Raw genomic sequence first — 19,557 nt, forward strand, 5'->3', positions numbered from 1 at the left:
TTGTGGCGTAAGAGGCAGTCAATGTAGCCCAGCTTTCCCTGTCAGCAGCCAGCCTCAAGGCTTCCATCCAGCTCTTCTTGACTGCTATAATATATAATCAAGACTTCCCTTTGTCTGAAACCTTACCTTCTTTACTTTGTGTGCAATTATTCCAGTGTCTTGCAGATAGAAAAGTTCTGACTCGCTAGCAAATAAGACTAAGTTCTTTACATTACATCTTTACAATTCTTTTCTTGTACAAAGAAAATAGTTGTAGATTTTATTTGTCCATTTGCTATGTTTGATGTATATGGAACTTGAGAACGAAGTTACTTAAATTAGTTCCCAAATACGCACTGCCACTGGACGCAGTCGCATTATTCATCAGTTCACATGTATGCCTGGCATTATTATTGCTTGTTAGGACTGTATTTATTCATTGGTTCTATTCTGAAGAATATGTATATGCAGTGTACATCATATATGGCGCTTTACAAAACATTATCGTTCCGACGTACATGTACAAAGACTTTCAAGATTGTCTCTTTGAAGTAGGGATTGCATCGCATGGTGAGACGTAAAACAGGCGGTGCCTTCAGTAATACGATCCTCCCGATCGCCGAATGTAACAAATTTATAAACATATCCTTTCGCTGTTGCTTGCTTGAAATGACATTAATAAGTCCTATGACTCCTAGTTCTTGGTGGAAGGTTCTCCTTACCTGCGTTTCTGAGTCCTGTCTTCCGGTCGATTAGCCTAACTTACCTGCTACTAGTGGATGGTGGATCGCCGTTTTTTCCAGTCCGGAGTTTCCCAGTCAGCTTGTCTTGTATCATTTTAAAAAATTATGCCACATCCTACATCATTTTATCACATCAAGCATACAGTAGAGGTATAAAATATCTCTTTATTCGAACAGGGGCGTTTTTGGAACGCCTTTGACTTGAAGTATGTAACTTGTTAATGTGAGGGTATAGCATGACGGAGAGAGAAAAAAAATTACGAGAAAAAAATTACGAGAAATAAGTGACTCCAACAGAAACATATGCTATAATACTGTTATCAATTAGCTACGGATAATTCTTCTGTGTTCGGACGGTAAGTATCAGGCTGCTACAGAGAGGCTGCTATCATCGCCGGGCGGCCCGGCTTGGCGGCGACTTGTGGACCGCCGGACGACGTCTCCCCCTGCGGATCGGCATGGTCAGATTTCCTAGTCGTTGATTGCTACTTTGAAAAAGTGATACCATACCATTATTCAGAACAATAAAGCTATAACATATGTTTTTATCCTATGTATAACGGAATGTTGGAACGCAAAGATCGTAGATTCGGTGTGAAAATACCCCTGGAAAACGAAAGTTTTTTTTAACGTATCGGCCAGGGAAGGCTGCGCGTACTATGTGAGTTGGGGGAGGGGGGCGTGGTGGTATCGCTTTGCCGACAATGTTCGACAATGTTTTCGTCGGATGAAACCCTATAAAATGTGGACATTTTGGCCTAGCGTCCGTTTAGGTGGAAATTTGGGAGGATTTTGGCCGCTTCTTGAAGAGTTTTGTGTGTGAAGACTCCGCGTCCGTTGCATAACGCCGCGGCCGTGCCCCAATGTGCGTCGGGCTGGCGACGGTCGGCACTTTGTGAGATACATTCTCTTACGGCTGTTGACTTTTGAAACGTTATAAACGCACTAAATTTCGTGTTGAAAATTGTACATGTAGTTGTAGGCTATCTCCGTAACGACATGAGAGAGTTGCCAACAATGCTACACGACGCCGTTCAAGGTGACAAGTCGCTATTGTCTTACAAAACCGTAAAACAAAACATGAAACCTGACCCCATCTCATTAACTTTGGCTGGCGATCGGAAACGCGTTATGGTTACGCGCTACGCCAACTCTACCGCGTTATGCCGCGTTCGGGTTAGCGTTTATGCATATTTGCCGAACGCGTTCGTAACGCGCGGGGAACGCGGCATTGACGCGGCACGATGGAAACATTGACGCGAGCTGTACTGTATCAGGACGACCCAGATTCTACTAAAACCCTGGTGTTCATATTATATAAAAGATCAAGCTTCAAGTGTGACAGTGCTACTGGGAGGGCCACTAGAAGAACAACTAGATTTAAAGGCTACAGCCACACCAACGGGTTAGATCTCTGAGATGTGCCAAACTGGCAGATAGAAGCATCTTTCATTTCCTGTTGTTTTCATGTTGGGAATATCATTCAGAAAATTCTTCTTTTGTCATCTGTTGCAATGACTATTCCTACATCTTCACACCATAGTACTAGTCCATCTGTAGTTGTCCCATCTGTATTCTCCTGTTGCTGCTCTAGCTGGCTCCCGGCTCCAGCAGGGCAGCATTGCTGTGCTGTTATTGATTTATATGTGAGAGCCAGGGGGTGAGGTCACTCTCACTGGCACTGGTGTGATTAAATAAGAATCAGCACCTGGACAACAGGATTGGAATCCAATAGTTGGGGATGGACTGAGCAGGAAGGATATCACCTGTTCAGATAGACATGATCATCACAGAATACTCAATGTAATGTGCATACGTTATACTGCCTCTGCGGTATGCCTGAATACCTCAACCGACCTCAACCGGCCTCAACCGACCACAACCGACCGTGTAATGGGTTAATATGCAGTATACATGGGCTAACAACCTTTTCCAACGCTCTGGATACATTGTCTATGCTTGTATGAATGGAAAAAACACTGTAACTTTGACGTATATTTACCAGTTTTTAAAAGTTATTCATCGTTGGGCCTGCATGGGGAACCTCTGGACACTTTTTGCTTCATACAGGCCACAGAACGCAAAGATGTTGGTTTATAAATCATAGTAAAGTACAAATACTATCATAACCAACTCATAATAGCTATATACCAAGTGTTTTCCAGCCTGACATCCAAGCTGCTAAGCAAGTACGCCTACCGGCTTGACCTCCATTGACCTCAAGGAGGAACGCTCCGCGGAACCAACCAGCGAACTTCGGGGGGGTGGCTAGACAGATCATTTATTTCAATAGTTGGATGTCGATCCCTTCATGCTTTTAAATCTCATTCATACAAGCATAGACAATGTATCCAGAGCGTTAGAAAAGGTTGTTAGCCCATGTATACTGCATATTAACCCATTACGCGGTCGATTGTGGTCGGTTGCGGTCGGTTGAGGTATTTAGGCAGACCCCTGCCTCTGGACCAGCTGTTGTTGCTCACCTGATATTACTCACTGCACAAAAAAGGTCATAGGCCATAAGACAGGATGCTAAGCTATAGTTGAAAAGAGGAAAGGGAAGAGGTTGTTGAAAAGTATATTGACCCTGCATTACAGGATCAGATGTGGGTGTTTTCAAGCTTTGAAGGGTATTAGAAAAGCCTGGTAGGAAATGTTCTGAATCAAGGTTGAACTGTAATTTCCAATGCCAAAAAAATGGGGTTGGCAGATAAAGGAGTCCAGTCCAATCGGTTGAAAAAGCAGTCCAGTCCGATTTGGGGGTGGAAAAAGCAGTCCGGTAGTTTCTGTGTGTAGCAGCGCCCCCTTGTAAAACAAGTGCAAGCAGTCTGGTGTGTGTCAAAAGTGTGCATGTCACTGCATGTCACCGTGTGAAGCGCACTCATTGGACACAGCTATGCAAATGCTGACAACTGTCTGCGATACGTAAATAATAAGAGGCTGAGCGGCAGCTAATTGGGGTGTGTGTGGGGGTTTTGTGTTTGGTGCAAATCGTGAGTGCGAGCAATACTCACTTAAAGTAATAAGAGACTGCGCGGCAGCGACTAGTATTTGGAGTGTGTGGTGGGGGCGGACATATGGTTGCGTTTCGGACATACGGTTTGCGTTCGGCGTGGATCGTGAATGCGAGTGATACTTTACTTAAATGATAATAATTTTTAGTACGTAAATAATAATAATAAGAAAGTGCGCTCGATCCTCACGCAGCTACAATTTCCGCTTACCGGCACCATTAAAAATTATGCAGTATTTATTAAACATCTGATTAATTAACGTTACATGTTATACCTTATTTTGGCACTCAAATCTTGGGTCAGTTTTGAAATCTTAAACTCCGAGTTACTCGGAACCTACTCAGAACCTAAGTCCAGATATGACCGGTATTGTTTCTGCCAGAAAACTGACAGTTTAGGCCTATGCCGTTTATTAACGTCTGGATTATTTACAAACTGTTTAGAATCTGTGTCTACTAGCTGTTTATCAAGCTACCTTTCATCAAGTGTCAAGTGTACATGATGAAAGGTAGCTATAGTGCATGGGCATTTCTAGAACTATAACTATGTCTAAAACTACGTCTGAAGGGTCTTAATTTATGGGTAAAATGATCTGAACTCCAAAGCTCTGTCTTTAATTATTTACGTAAGTATCGCAGGCAGTTGTTGGCAGTTGCATAGCTGTGTCCAATGAGTGCGCTTCACACCATGACATACGGTAACATGCCAGGCTGCGTGCACTTTTATCATATTTTGTAAGGTGGCGTTGCTACACACAAACTACCGGACTGCTTTTTCCACCCACAAATCGGACTGGACTGCTTTTTCAGCCGATCGGACTGGACTCCCTTTTCCACCAACCCCCCAAAAAATGGACTTATCCAAATCTTAAACTCACAAACTCCAGCCTTTCAAGTTATGGTTCCTCAGGACTGCTCCCCTCAGACGTGGTCCGGTCCATAATTGTTCACTTAATATGGTCACTTAATTGTTCAAGTATTGTATGTATGTTAGTCTGTTCTCGTACTACACGTCTGCCTGTACATGTCCTTCATACATCCCTTTTTCTATAACAAAAATCATTTCCTGTTATTACAAGGTAATCAAGTTTTAAGTGCAGGGCAATGAAAGCAGATTTTATGCTCCATTTTGCGAGGTAGTGATTTATGACATCTGACATTTGCCCAGTGATACAGACGTGCTGCATTGGATTCCGATGCTGGCTTCACCCCAGTCTGGCTTGTAGGATGGAGATTGTGTTGTGTCTGGACTCTGGGGTTACAACCTTGGGTCAGGGGTCAGGATTGCTTACTCAGCATGATGTGGGGACCACTTTTAAATCAATAGAAAGTTGTTAGTACCTTTAGGGCCTCCTGTGGGGATCTCCACACTGTGGAGTTCTACTGATTTTGTTAGGAGTAGTTAGCTCAGTACATATAGGTGGATGATTTTGATCTGTATCTGGTTTGTATAACAGGTTAACTGCCTCGTGCCCTAAGAGACACAAGAAATTGATTCGTAGGAGGCACTAAACAGGGTGCATCTCATCTCAATAAGCATGGTTCCTTTTCTGAAGGTGCTTCTGATGTAGCAATAAGCATTTTTCTTTTTCTGAAGGTACTTGTAATGTAGCCCAACTACATATATCAGCTTCAAGCAGCCCTTCCACTAGATAGGCCCCTCAAAGATTGATGGCCAACATCTTTGATACAGGAGAATTGGGAACATCTTAATCCTGATTTATGCATGTGCTACCATATTATTGTAAGACTGAGACTAGAACGTAGTGTTAAAGGCTGACGTGATGTCAGATAGTCCGTAGTGACAGAGGATCCTGAGCTACTGGTTCTGTGAATGGGAATGGTTCTCTGGAGTTAGAGGTGTGTATGTCCATAATAAGCTCTCAGGGAGGAGGCCCAATCAGACACTGACAGCAAGAGATTGTTTAACACAAGCTATAGTACAAGGAAGGATTTAAAACTGAGTTCTGTAAGCGTATATATAGGAGCTTTCAGACGGCATCCACCATCTTTCTTCAGCTAATGAAGAGGGCAGTCACGTGACCCGGGGTTGAAAGGTCAGCACAGGTCACGTGACTGGATGAGTTTGTTGTAGATGGGGGGTAGACGGTGGCGGCCTTGGTCACGGTTTGGTCACAGTCTTCAGGTGTTCATGCTCGTGTGTCTTGTCTCCTTCTTCTCCTGTGTCTAAGGTTCAGGTGACTGTCAAACCACAAGTACTGGTCCGTATGTGTTGACTTGCGGTAAACACCTAACTTCAAGCTACTTGTGACGTGACTGTCCTAATATATACATGACGTCAATACTTGCATACCATGATATATACAGATCATTTGCATACTGTAACTTTTCATGCAGCTGCAACCAACCAAGTTGATGAAATAAAACTTAACAGAAGAACAGAACATGGATACATGTGTACATGTAGCTTAATTTTCCTATATGCTGCAGGTAAAATTATGTACTCCAAAATATTTTATTTAATATTCATCTACCTTTGTCCATGCAGGTTGCCTATTCTGGCATTTATGGTAGGCTTGTTGGCTGTGTGGCCAACCTGGAGGTGAACCAGGAGAAAAAGAACCTGTGGACTACTGGTACCCCCTTCCCGATCAATGGCACCCCGTCCTGCTGCCAGCAACCCTCCACAACCACCAAAGTGCAGCCTGGAGTCAGCTTTGACGGCTTTGGTTATCTGATGTTTTCCAACCAGAACTTCTCCATTAACGGCCAATTGCAAGTCTCCCTCCAATTCAGAACCTTCAACAGACATGCAGTGATCCTATTGGTTGAGGGAGAGATAGAGTATTATGGGTTGTTCCTGGACGAAGGCCACCTGGTCTTCCAGCTGGAGAATTTGGGGCTTAATCCAGGAAGGGAAAATGTGACATCTGACCTGACCTACAATCATGGAACCTGGTATGAGGTGAGTTGTAACATTCAAGAAGTCACTCTCGGATCTTCCAGTAACAAAGCTACATTTTTCTTGTTACATGTGACCAGATAGTATGTTGCACTCTTGACAAGGTACAAAACATGTATGTCCTACAATGGAAAGTGAAGATGTTGTATTATTACACTGAAGTTCCACTAAAGCAGAAAAAAGAAGACAATATATCAGCATGTTCTCTTCAAATAACTTTTTTTCTGGGCATGAGCTGCTGCAATGAAGTGACCCTCTTTTCAGCGCCAGTTATATACAGCAGCACATCTCTGACAACCCAAACTTATCCATGATGAAGGTATTGAGTCATTGACGTTTTGTTACCTCCCTCCATGACATGTCATCATGTCATGGAGGTTATATTTTCAGTTGCGTTTATCTGTCTGTCTGTCTGTCCGTGTGTTGGTCAACAAGATAACTCAAGAACGGCTGGATGGATGGGTTTCATACTTGGTGTGGTAGGGTGTGGCGAAAACTGGAAATGATGAGATTTTGGGCCCCCTATAGTGGCTGCCCTTGGTACTGCAGCGCAACCTCTGGTTTTGATATCTCATGATCTGGACATGCTAGGATAATGAATTTTGGATGATAGGTTACCGTAGCTCTTGTCTTTGGGAAGAAGTCATGTGAGTTTGGGCCTCCTAGCAGCTTGTTCTGGAACTGCAGGATGGTTTCTTTGAAAATCTTCAAGAGAGGATAACTTAACAACCGTTTGATGAATCGTCATGTATGTACAAATGTAGGTAGCTTAAGCGATGCTTGACATAATTAGATTAGAACTATGCAAATCAGGATCTAATTTTCATAATTAATGAGGAAATTCTATAAATCTGCTGTATTCCATATTAGCGCTATAAAACACTTTAGACATATGTAATTGAGAACGAAAAGATCATTGGCAGATATTGGTTATGTAAATGAAGACCTAATTTGCATAATTAATGGCAAATCGTTACAATTTTATTGTGGTAACTGCTGGGAATTTAATACTTGCCATAATTGGAAGTTCAGTGAAGGTGACCATCACTAAACATAATTCATTCAAATCAGGACCTCATTTGCATAATATATGAGGAAATGCTAGAATAGCCTAATTTCTTAAGATAACCCTGTCATTGGGTGGAGAATATGATTATAATATATCAAGTGGCGTCCGTGGCGCAACAGTTAGAGCGTTGGACTCTGAACCGAGCTCTGGAAAAATGTATAATTAGTCAACTTGAACGGCAAACATGAGTTGTCAGAGGTCGTGCTTGCATACATGTATGATATTGTTGGTTATACACGTACATGTATAACCAACAATATCATTCCTTGTCCATGTTAAATGATAAATAATTTGTATAAAAATTTTGCAAATGAGCATTGTTAATGTAAGCTATTTACAGGTGGTCATCACCATGCATATTAAGATTTACGAAAGCATTAAACATGCCATGGAGGTATGAGCTCGCCGAACTCTAGTTATTATTATTATTTATTATAATTAATATTTATTATAGTATATCCCTTCTCCTATTCAGAAATCCTTGAGAATTTCTGGAGAGGTTGATAGTTTAAACTGCCTAATATATCTTCCCCTAGGTACATGCACATAAAAGTTACCTTTCCATCATGTTTCAGGTGACTGTGTCCACTCTCCCTGGTGTTTCTGTCTCCATGGTAATAAGGAACGTTAACAGTGGCAGTGTTGTTGAGAACAAAACTGCAGAATCCCATGTGGTCCTGGCTGGAGGAGAAGTACAGATTGTTTTGGGATCTCAACATCCAAACCAAACAAACAGGTGGATACAGAAGAACTTTATTGCACGACAATTGTACAGGGTACATTGTATGGCAAATAGGTAACAATAAGTAGCATAGTAAAATAGATAGGTATAGAATAAAACTTAACAACTTATATATAGAAAAGAAATAATAAAAAGTTAGCATAGGCTTTACAATCAGGCGGAGTTTTTTATGGGTACATGTGACAGCAAATCAGTATTCTTTCTAATAACAAAACAGTCTTTTATGTATCTACCTATTTTTGCATTGTGTGGGCTGTTGCATTTAAATATGTAATCAAATCTATCTGTAGCAACAAGTCTATAGAAATCTGTCGTATTTGATACATACTTCTCAATCACCGTGTAGTATACTAGTAATTGTACATTGTATACATGCATGACTGAAGTCTCTTAGGGAAGACTTCTGTGCTCAGTACTCAGTCGTGAACTACAGTATTTTATGCAGAATTGTAATTGGCTGGGATATGCCACAGTATGCCACAGCACTGCTCATACAAGCAATTTGGAACAAATTTTGGATGCTTTTAGACTTCAAGACAATTAACAGTTTACTCGGTGTTCTCAGCTAAAAAAAAACATTGTAAGACTTTCTGTTTATGTGGGACCCGGTCATTTCCTTCAACATACTTGTATGCTGTTGTACAATTCAACTCTTCCCCTGTTCTTTACTCCATTTAAGTGTTGGTCCCACATTGCTGAAGTTTGCTGGCTGTCTGCATGATGTACGCCTGAACAACAGAAGGGTACAGCTCAACACATCCTCATCCTCTGCTGCTGTCAGCTTCCAGGGATGTCTGCCTCAGGTTAGCCTTATATTATCTCCATGAAAAATGTTTTGGTCTGTCTGTGTGTGTGAGTGTGTGGGCATACAGGCAAAACCTGTCGTGTGACAGGCTGAATAAAAGGTTTTTAACGGGAACTATGCGGCTCCAGATGTGTTTCGTCACATTTGTAGTCAGCACAACTTAAGAAGTGTGGATTGTGATATTTGGTATGTTGGTAGGTCATAGAAAGACAAAGGTCAAGGTCAAATATGGGCCTCCTGGTGGCTGACCTTGGTACTTGTTTGTGTTCATGTATGTGTGTGCATGCGTGTTTGTTTTTTGGTGGGTGTGATTGGGGTGAATCACCCTTTCCCTTTTTTCAAACACTTAAGGCCACACCAATTTAATTTGTTGGTTCTCGGATTCGCCTCTTCATTTTTTTTCTGATTTGCAAAAAAAAAAAAAGATTCTGGTTCTGAATCAACTAAAAAATGCTCATATTTTGCCCCCAACAGTTGTGGAAAGTCCTTTTCTTCCTAGCTGTTGCAGTGTTTCCATCTATCAACGCAGTGGTTTGATTAAAAGTTCAAAATTCATTGTTTAAATATTAACACAACCTTTTGTGTTGACTTCATGGCTCCTATTATAGCATTTGGGGCTATAATAGGATGCCTAAACCTGTTTTTATTTTTATTTTTTTTCGCCCTGTTGCTTCATGTTTTTTCTGACAAAATCCGAGAACCAACAAATTAAATTGGTGTGGCCTAAGTACTGTAACGGTTGCAACTTTAAATATTTTTAATGGTTTACCTCCTTTTTGTTCATTACAAGGGAATTTTTTCCAGAGAACATAAAATCAAGAGTAAAACAATCAGCAGGGTTATTTTAAGTAAAATGTGAATCCATGTACATGTATGTTTTAAGTTAGACTTACATGTATATGGGTCACACGTGAGAGGCCATTTCATGTAATCTGACTAGGTTCCATGGCTGTTTCTGTACAAAGCCTTAAGTCCATCACGCTAAAGGGCATACATCTGCCAACTCATCAACACTAACATGGACCTTCAGACATGACAAGGTCCTGATCAAATTACCCATCAAAAAGTGGAGATGTTCACACAAATCCCTTGTCTGTTTCCTGGCAGCCATTACAAGTGCAGATAAAGACATCACGGCGATTGGGGATGTAGAGGATGAATAGAGGTGGTGGTAGTCCAATACTAAGTGCCACTCTTATTACACATCAAAGGGAATGACAAGCATATTGGTATGCAACAGCCTGCCCTGGTGATTGCTTTCTGTAGTCTCTTTTTGAATGCTCATGACAAGCCATCATTTCCAACTTGGCAAGATCAGCTTTCTCACTCAGGATCAGTCCATTGGAGTCTGTTTTATTGTAGGAGGTACATTTGAAATGCTTTGAATTCATTGTGCACACTTTTGTAAGTCTTTCGACATGTAATGCACTTACATTTTTGTAATCTGACAATATTACCATATATTTTTGGGACTTGAAAATTTGATACTTTTGATGCAAAGAGCATACATGTATGGCCTTTATCCATCAATATTGACAATTATCATGACAGAATCTGATAATGCTCTTTGTGATTTCTCCAGTGTCACTGACAAAAGGTAGTGGATGGATGCTACTTGAAATGTCTTACCGTTTCCAGTTGCTTGATTAACATGGTACTAGATAACTTGAATCCTAATCCTAATTTGCATCAGCCTTACAGCATGAAATATGGCTTAACTCAATAACTGTCCTATTATAAACGGGGGATGCCCTATAACATTGGACACTTTTTCACGCACTCGAACTCATGGCGCTCTGTCACTAGTTGTCAGAGAGTGGTTAGGTTTTGATGAATGAATTTTGAGAACATTAATGTTAACAACATACTTGGATGAGAAATTCATTCAAACTATTCATGCGCCCTTCATGCTCCGCGTCACAAGCGACAAACTTTCGTGAATGTACCTTGAAGTTCGTGAATGCGGCTATGCTTGACAGTATGCCCTAACTTTGGACGCTTTGGTAATTTTTCTCTCTTCAGGCATTGGTGACGAAATTACTAAACAAAACTAAGAATAGAATTTTATAATATTTTAGCCAAAAGTTCTTTGTCAACTATTGCAACAAAGAACATATACTGTAGCACCAGACCTGTCCATTTGCTGTCAATTAGAACCTCCTTATTTTGCGATGGGTTTAACTGAGAAAATCTCCCCCAGTGGCAAGATTGCTTCTCGACAGTAAAAGACAATCCCAGCATACTTCAGGATTAACCAAGCAGAAGGGGTCATATAGGGGAATTATGTCAGAGATGTTAGTTTTTGTAGTGCTTTAATGAGAACAAAAGGTCCTGAAGTACAACCCAGGATGCCACTCTTCAAGCCATACTAACTTTACTTTCTTGTTTCTCAGATTTGCTGTTTTTATTCAGGTTTATTCATGAATCAAAATTATCTGCACTCTCACGACACAAGGAGCTACATTTGTACAAGGAGGGCAGTGTGGCTTGGTAAACAAACATGAAGTAGCTTTCTCAACATATAAGCTGTTACCCAGGAAAATAAATTTTTCCCAACATTTTTGTTAGAAAGAGTGTGAAAAAATTATATTAAGTTTTCTACTATTTAAGAGGCAACAGACGATACACAAGATTCTATCGGAAGCCTGCTGCATGGAATTGTCTTAGACTTTGAAGGCATGCACTGCTGGTCACTTGAAGACTAAGCCCTGATTGAAAATCACTGTATTGGTCATGGGGCTTTTGAGTTGTTACGAAAAGCGGGTATGAACAGTTAACGGTGCACACCCCAGTTCTTCCATGACAGGGGTCCGCGATAGTCCGTTGTAAAAAATATTTATTATTACAATGTATTATAATTGTATTGGGCCTAGTGTGGATTCGCATATAGGTTGACGTTATAACTCGATTATTTGTCGGCGCTTTTTAAAAAATTTCTTTTTTTGCCAAACTCTTTTTATTTGCACGCTCGTGTCAGTGTTGGGGTACCCAGAGGATGACATCCATTTAATCAAATCAACATTGCCTTATTAGTAATGGATGTCGATAAGTCTTGATGAGTCTTTATCACTGACAAGAGCAAGTAACTATGCTAAGAAGGCAGACAGGCCTTTTTGCATAGCAAAAAGTGCATTGTATACATGTAGTCCTGCAAACATACAGTGTGGTAAAAAAAATAACAGTGGTATCATATATGGTATATTGTGGCTGGCACCACAGGAAGGACTACAGCAGTTTCAGCACCACAGACAGGGAAGGTCTACTTTTGACACATAATTTTATACATCCTCTAAGATGTCCCATGTGCTTGTTGCATGTATGAGAATATAATCTGGCTACAAGTCAAGTATTCCATTTTCCATCGTGACAGGGAATAAATGAGTTGCAGATGGAGCTCATCATCATGTCTAATCAAATGCATCTGATTCTTTAAACGGTGCAATGTACTGACCCATATCAACCTTCACCTTCATTACATTTCTTGGAAGGAAGCTGCTGTAGTTGGATAAATCAGAACAATGTTACTGTGACAGAATCCTGCATTCCTAGTCCTACACCAGAAAATTAATGTCCGCCAGAAGTTTGTCGGAAACTGCATCCATCTTTAATGGAGCATAAAGAAAGATATTAGGCAAAAATGTTTCCATCCAAGTCTGTCTTTAAAAGCAGAGGACTAGATTTGACTTTGGCAGCATTTGTATAGAAAGGTTTAATAGTAAACACTTCTTAGACTAGTTTGTGTTAATTTGTGGTTCACACATGCAAGGATATATAGCTCACTCTAATCGCTCTGACAATATATACTTCTTGGCCTTGGTAATGTCTTGTAGGAACACCAGGATTGGAGGTGAGGAGTGGCAAGGATACATTAGGGAGTAGCCGTGAATTCTTCAGTCCAAACTTCTGCTGCTTCTGTGATTTCTATCAGCGCCTCATTTATCTAGAGTGTGTGCTCGGTGCGGCATCAAGCAATGGTCATGTCTCCACTGGCCGAGGGAAACTAGCTCATCCAATTTCATGGCAGGGTGGCCAGTGTGGCTGGGAGCGCTGAAATGAGATTTCAGTCCATCCCATCTTTTTCATGTATGGGCATATCAAGTCACTTCTTTGGTTCTTATTACTATAATAGAAATGCCACAGGGAGGAAACAGAAGGTAGCCAACTCCAGATTTTAAAGCAGCATAATTACCCCTGGGGAAGGAGACATCCTTCCGTGGAAGGGTATTGTAAGAGGTTGGGATTTTCATGTTCGAAGCTGTTTCTCGTGTTGGGATGGACAGATTTTGGGGGGACTCGGTATATGTCTTGCTATCGGATCAACCGATTTCTGTACGAACGTGCTTCAGACCCAGATTTGTCAAAGAATGATACAATTTGTCTGGGGGGCAGGTGGTGTCCACAGACAGACAGACACGCCAAAAAAATACAGCTATTTTTCATGGTAATGTAAACAAACAACATTAAACAAAATACAATAAAATACCTGGAGGTATAAAATCTCAGATTTTCTTGAATGTTAGAATTACATGTAACGTTAACTCTCTAAGAGATAAAAAAGACAAGGAATTGACCAAATTAGGCCCCAGCATACTAGATACTTAGTATTTTTTTACTCTAAACCTTTGATATCATGATTCAATATCTAATGAAGGCTTGGCTCTGCCTGTAGCCATAGAAAGTATTGTATTCTAGATCTTTCTAAAGCTGATTCATAAATGAATTCTAGGAAATGTCTCAATGGTAATCTGTGAACCAGTCAATAGAATTGACTCATCCCGAAAGCAGGACTCCTGCCAGCATATTGATGGCAGGGCAGGGCAGCCCATTTTTGTCAATTACGAGAATGGGAAATGTTTGTGCGTGACAGGTACATGTATAAAAGGAAACTCTGCCATAAGTCATTCACATAAGGAGACATAGGCACTGCTTTTCTTGGAAAGCCAACCTCCCACAGTTGAAGTAACATGCAGGGGAGGCCAAAAAACTAAATTTTGAGAGCTGGCTATGTATTATGCTGAATTCAGGAAGTCTCTTGACTATATAAATTCTGGGTAGCTACAACACATTGCGTATATTAAAACAGCGAATTATGCTGTATGCATAATGTGCCAATTACGCTCTACATAGAATAAGAGCGGTCCGTCTTTATGCTCTATGTAGAATTAAAACAGCTGATTGCACTCTACGGAAAAGGGCATGCGGACCCCCATAGTAGACTCTATGCAATTCTGGACTAAGCTTTTGAATACAACTGCGTTAGCAAGAACCTAACAGGAAGATGGATGAACATGATTTTGTGGAATCTGAAAGCCTACTGTCAGTAGTGTATGTAATCCAGTGGTTAAATAGCCCTGCTTTTGGACCAAAAGGCAGACCACTAGTAAAGGTTGCAGTCCTTACAATGGGACATTTAAAAAATTGGCTAATTATTATTATAATTATGATACTTGTCAAAATGAGCTAGGCAAATTTCACTGTTACCATAAATCTGCATATACTACAATGTCTTCTCTGTCACAACCAATGCAAGTGTAGCAGGCAAGTTGTTTCCTCAGAAAATACATGTAGGTCCTTTTCTTGCAGCTCTGGATTCCAATATTACACTCATATATGTATGTTCTGATAACCCTATTGTCTGACAACTTAACTCATGTTTCAACAACCCTAACCCTACTTTGGTGTGTAGGAACATATAGGGCTGTCCCCCTATAGACAACCTATAGCTTTCTGCTTACTGGGGTCTTCTAAGGATGGTGTTGATCCAAATGGGTAGCTACAACACATTTCCTTGTTTACTACTTTTCATTACTACTTTTCATTATTGTAGATAGTATTGTATCGTATTGTATTTTATTGTTTTGTTTCATTTACCCGTTACCTAGTAAGTTATTTATTCTTTATCCGATTTATTTGAATTGTTAATTAAGTTATGAAGGGAGGCCTCCTCATAAGCATTTTATGCTTCCGGCCTCCCTGCACTGTTACATTTCATTTATATTTTATTGTATCTGTGTTGTTATATTTTGTTTTAAAGTGCGAATAAAAACTGAAAACTGAAACTGAAATGCATGTTTACAGCCCCAGTGTGGCTGGCCTTATTATATGCACACTGGCTGGCTGCCCAACTGCAAAATGGAAGTTGTTAGAGAGGCCAGGATACCATCTGTCAACGCATGAGCCTCCATCACATCTACCCAAGAAATGTTGAAAGACCCTGCCAGAACTGTCTTTTTAAACCAAAAAATGACTGCAGAATGCACAATAGGATAAAGAAATTAAAACATAGTCAAAATAGTATTCTTTTTGGATTGCAACTAAGGCCACACCAATTTAATTTGTTGGTTCTCGGATTTTTTCAGAAAAAATATGAAGCGACGGGGCGAAAAAAATAAAAAATAAAAACAGGTTTAGACATCCTATTATAGGCTTAAATGCTACGAAATGAGCCATGAAGTAAACACAAAAGGCTGGGTCAAAATTTAAACATTGAATTTTGAACTTTTAACCAAACCACTGCAATGATAGATGGGGAAAATGTAACAAGTAGGAAGAAAAGGACTTTCCTCAACTGTTGGGAGCAAAACATGAGCATTTTTAAGTTGATTCAGGACCAAAATCAAATTTTTTTTTTTTTTTGCAAATCAGAAAAAAATGAAGAGGCGAATCCGAGAACCAACAAATTAAATTGGTGTGGCCTAAAAAATACATGTAGGTCTGTCTGAAAGTGTTGTTGTCTAATGTAAGGCCACAGCAAGTACAAATGTAATTTTTATGGATGACATCAGGCACGCATTAATTTTTGCCAGATTTTGGTAAAAAAAACAATAAATTGTTTTGCCCTCTGGCAGTGGTCAATATTCCAAAAATGGGAATGTGGAAACAAAGTTAACACAGAGACAGACACATACAGAAAGACTAAAAAACAACACTGTTAGTACTATTCTTACATGTACATTGCACATAAGATCACCCCCAACATCTGCTTTAAGTACTTGTAGTAGGTTGGCCAGTTTTGACTGTATTTAGTCACCACAACTGCCATTGGCATGTTCTAAAGACTTTTATCTGTTTAAGATTCTTTGGGGTACTTAGTTCATGGTCCCATCATGTTGATGAATGAGTGTGAGACTGTGATTAAGTGATTCCAGCAGGTTTTCCTACAACACAGCGGAGACCTCTTTGAACTCCACAGTAAACATCCCATTTCTATTATGTACAGGCAGTCTGTCACTGTCATATCTGCCTGTCAAACTCCACTATCAGAATGTTCTTCACAAAGATAAGAATTCCACCTAAGGAATGTTTCAGCTCCAATACACCAAAGTTTAACTAACTGTCTTGTTTCCAGTATATTTAATTTCATACCAAGTTGGAGGAAGATGTGAACAGAATTCCATAGGACTAATGTGCTTTCTGTTTCCAATTTGCTGTTTCATAAAAGGAAGGTAACATTATATAATGTGCATACATGTGTGCATGTGTGATTGTTACATTGTAGTTTGTGTATATGCGTGTAAGTGTGAGAGTGGTGTGTGTGCGTGCATATCCATGTGTGTGTGTACATATACAATCATGTATTTGTGCATGTTTGTACATGTGTGCAATTGTGTTTGTGTGCACGTTTGTGTGCATGTGTGTATACAAAATGTGTGTGTGTATGTACATATACATTGTTTGTGTGTGTGTGTGTGTGTGTGTGTGTGTGTGTGTGTGTGTGTACATTGCCAGCCTTGCCATGTATCTTCCAGGAAATTTTGTGTCTGCAATACTGGATGGTTCACAAAGCAGTATGGGCAAAGGGTGAATTCTACTATCTCTTATTGCCTTTTTCAAGATCACCAAGAAACCCTTGTCTGCCCCCAGCTAGCACCAGCATGCTTGCAGAAGAAAGCTGCTGCCTTCCCTGTGAGAAAGTTTCCCATTCCAGCCAAATGCCTTCCAGGCAGTGATGATGTTTGTAGCCATTACTTTACTGCACTTGTTTGATCTATGTAACTGCCGCTGAGCTGCCTTAGAGTTGTCAGAATGCCAACTCTGCAGCACCGCTGGGTTTACGGCCTGTCACATCTAAGTCTTCATTACTACTCCCGGACAGTTCCATTCCAAGCAGGCTGGCAGAAGTGTCAGTATGGAAATAATATGGAGGGGCACCCAGCTAGCCCTAGGCATCTGTCAGTAGTGGAGCTATGGAAATGTGTGAATTGTTCACATATAAAACAGATGGATGCATTTATAAGTATGTTAAACTTTGTGTTATATCTTGGATGCACTCTCAATAACTGATTAAAATTCTACTGCAGCTATAACTTTATACTGTGCTATAACATACGTCCATTAAGTTTTATTTTTCAATCGCAAAAAAGGCCAATTTCACATAAGTTTAAAGTGCCACACGCCAAAAGCATAAATAACATTCTGTGGGTTAGTATCCAAGGATCTCCCATACCAAATTCAGGTCATTTGGTTGTGATACTAGTATTAGGGCACAGGAGCCAAAAACCGGAAATAGCCAAAAGCCTTATTTTACACAATTTTAAAGTGATGTATGTCAAAAGCATGAATGACGTTCTGTAAAAAAATATGTCCAAGGTATCCCCATACCAAATTGCAGGTCATTTGGTTTTAGTACCAGGGCTCCAGATCCCAAAATTGCATCAAAAATACAAAAAAAAACAACAACAAGGAGAAGTCGTAGACATCATCCCTCCATGAAATAGCTTGTTAATATTTTGTAATCTTTTGGTGTATTTCAATAGAGATATTATGAGTCAAACTTTGTTTTTATCAGCAGAATGATTTGTGGTGGCACTTTGTATTTATCAAGCTGTCATGTGCAGGCGTTTAGTGTCTTGTTACCATGGTTTGTTTACTTTGATGGCCAGCAGGTCATTTGCCTTAGCCTGGGTACCATCCCCAGTAGTATATTCGCAAACTCTATAACTGTTATAGAGTTTGCGAATATACTACTGGGGATGGTACCCAGGCTACATTTGCCTGTACATGTAGGTCAATGACCAGACAGGCAAATGACCTGCAGACCAGACAAACAAGATTTATTTTCCTGCAGACTCTGTCTAGGGGTAAAAATAGACAGGGCTGCCTGGGTCTGACCTGCCAGCTGGAGGTATAAACAAAAACACTCTGTCCCAACTTTTGGGTCAAACAGACCATCCTATTATGAAGTAGGGGTAGAAAAAGTGAAAATCCTTTTAAATTAAGCAATAAAAATATGCGACAACCTGCTAATGCACTCCAAAACACAAAGAGACTCAACAACTACCCACATACCAAAAATCATACCAAACCATCCCCCAGATTTTCCAAACATTCAACACAAAAAGTCCAACATTAAACATTTTGTAAATATCAAACGCAAACAGCTAGGGGACCCAAATTTAAACCACTAAACCATGGTAATAACAACTACATGCTACCTTAATATCGCACAAACAGTCCATAACGCGAAAACAATAAAATAAAAAAATTACACTGCAGTACCAAGGTCAATCACCAGGGGCTCAAAGTCAACCTACACAATCTCCAAGGCCCCATCCATCAATCTGCCAAATATCGTACAGTCCTTCTCACCGATCTTCAGATATCAGACCAAACATGAAACGGAGTAAAAACAGTACCCCCATTTTCATGGAGGGGTAACAAATACCGGTAAAACAATTTGGTAACGGGAGCATGGTATTTTCCCATATATGCAAATATAATTCATTAATATATGCAAGATTTATGCATACATGCAAGCACGTGCATTCATTACTACAACTTGTATACCCTATGTATCATAAGCAATTCATTCTACATATAACGTTACTCCTTTGCACTCATTCTTTCTACCTCAACCTAAGGCACTCCCACATACCCCTGCTCACTCTTACGCACCCTGAGCACTCTCACGCACCCTGTGCACTCCCACGCACCCTGTGCACCCCCATGCACCCTGCGCACTCTCATTCAACCTCCCCAAACCTCATGCACCCTGTGCACCCCATGCAACCTATGCACTCTCGTTCAACCTTTCCAAACCTGATGCACCCCCACGCAACCTGTGCACTCTCATTCAACCTTCTTAAACCTGATGCACCCCACGCACCCTGTGCACTCTTCTTCAACCTTGTTAAACCTGATGCACCCTCCACGCACCCTGTGCACTCCCATTCAACCTTCTTAAACCTGATGCACCCTCACGCACCCTGTGCACTCCCATTCAACCTTCTTAAACCTGATGCACCCCCACGCACCCTGTGCACTCCATCACTGTAAACCTGACT

At 40.5% G+C, this 19,557-nt stretch overlaps 1 protein-coding gene across 1 annotated transcript in view; it reads left to right on the forward strand.

Moving 5' to 3' along the window:
* LOC109470016 (laminin subunit alpha-1-like) overlaps nt 1-19,557 on the forward strand; it is a 42,267-nt gene that overhangs the window by 7,636 nt on the left and 15,074 nt on the right. Inside the window, exons 6-8 of the mRNA XM_019768796.1 lie at nt 6,245-6,661; nt 8,303-8,463; nt 9,149-9,272. Of these exons, the coding sequence (XP_019624355.1) occupies nt 6,245-6,661; nt 8,303-8,463; nt 9,149-9,272 (702 nt within the window). The remainder of the gene's footprint in view (nt 1-6,244; nt 6,662-8,302; nt 8,464-9,148; nt 9,273-19,557) is intronic.

Source organism: Branchiostoma belcheri, unplaced genomic scaffold, assembly GCF_001625305.1.
Source record: "Branchiostoma belcheri isolate BF01 breed outbred unplaced genomic scaffold, Haploidv18h27 scaffold216, whole genome shotgun sequence".
NCBI classification, from domain to species: Eukaryota; Metazoa; Chordata; class Leptocardii; order Amphioxiformes; family Branchiostomatidae; genus Branchiostoma; species Branchiostoma belcheri.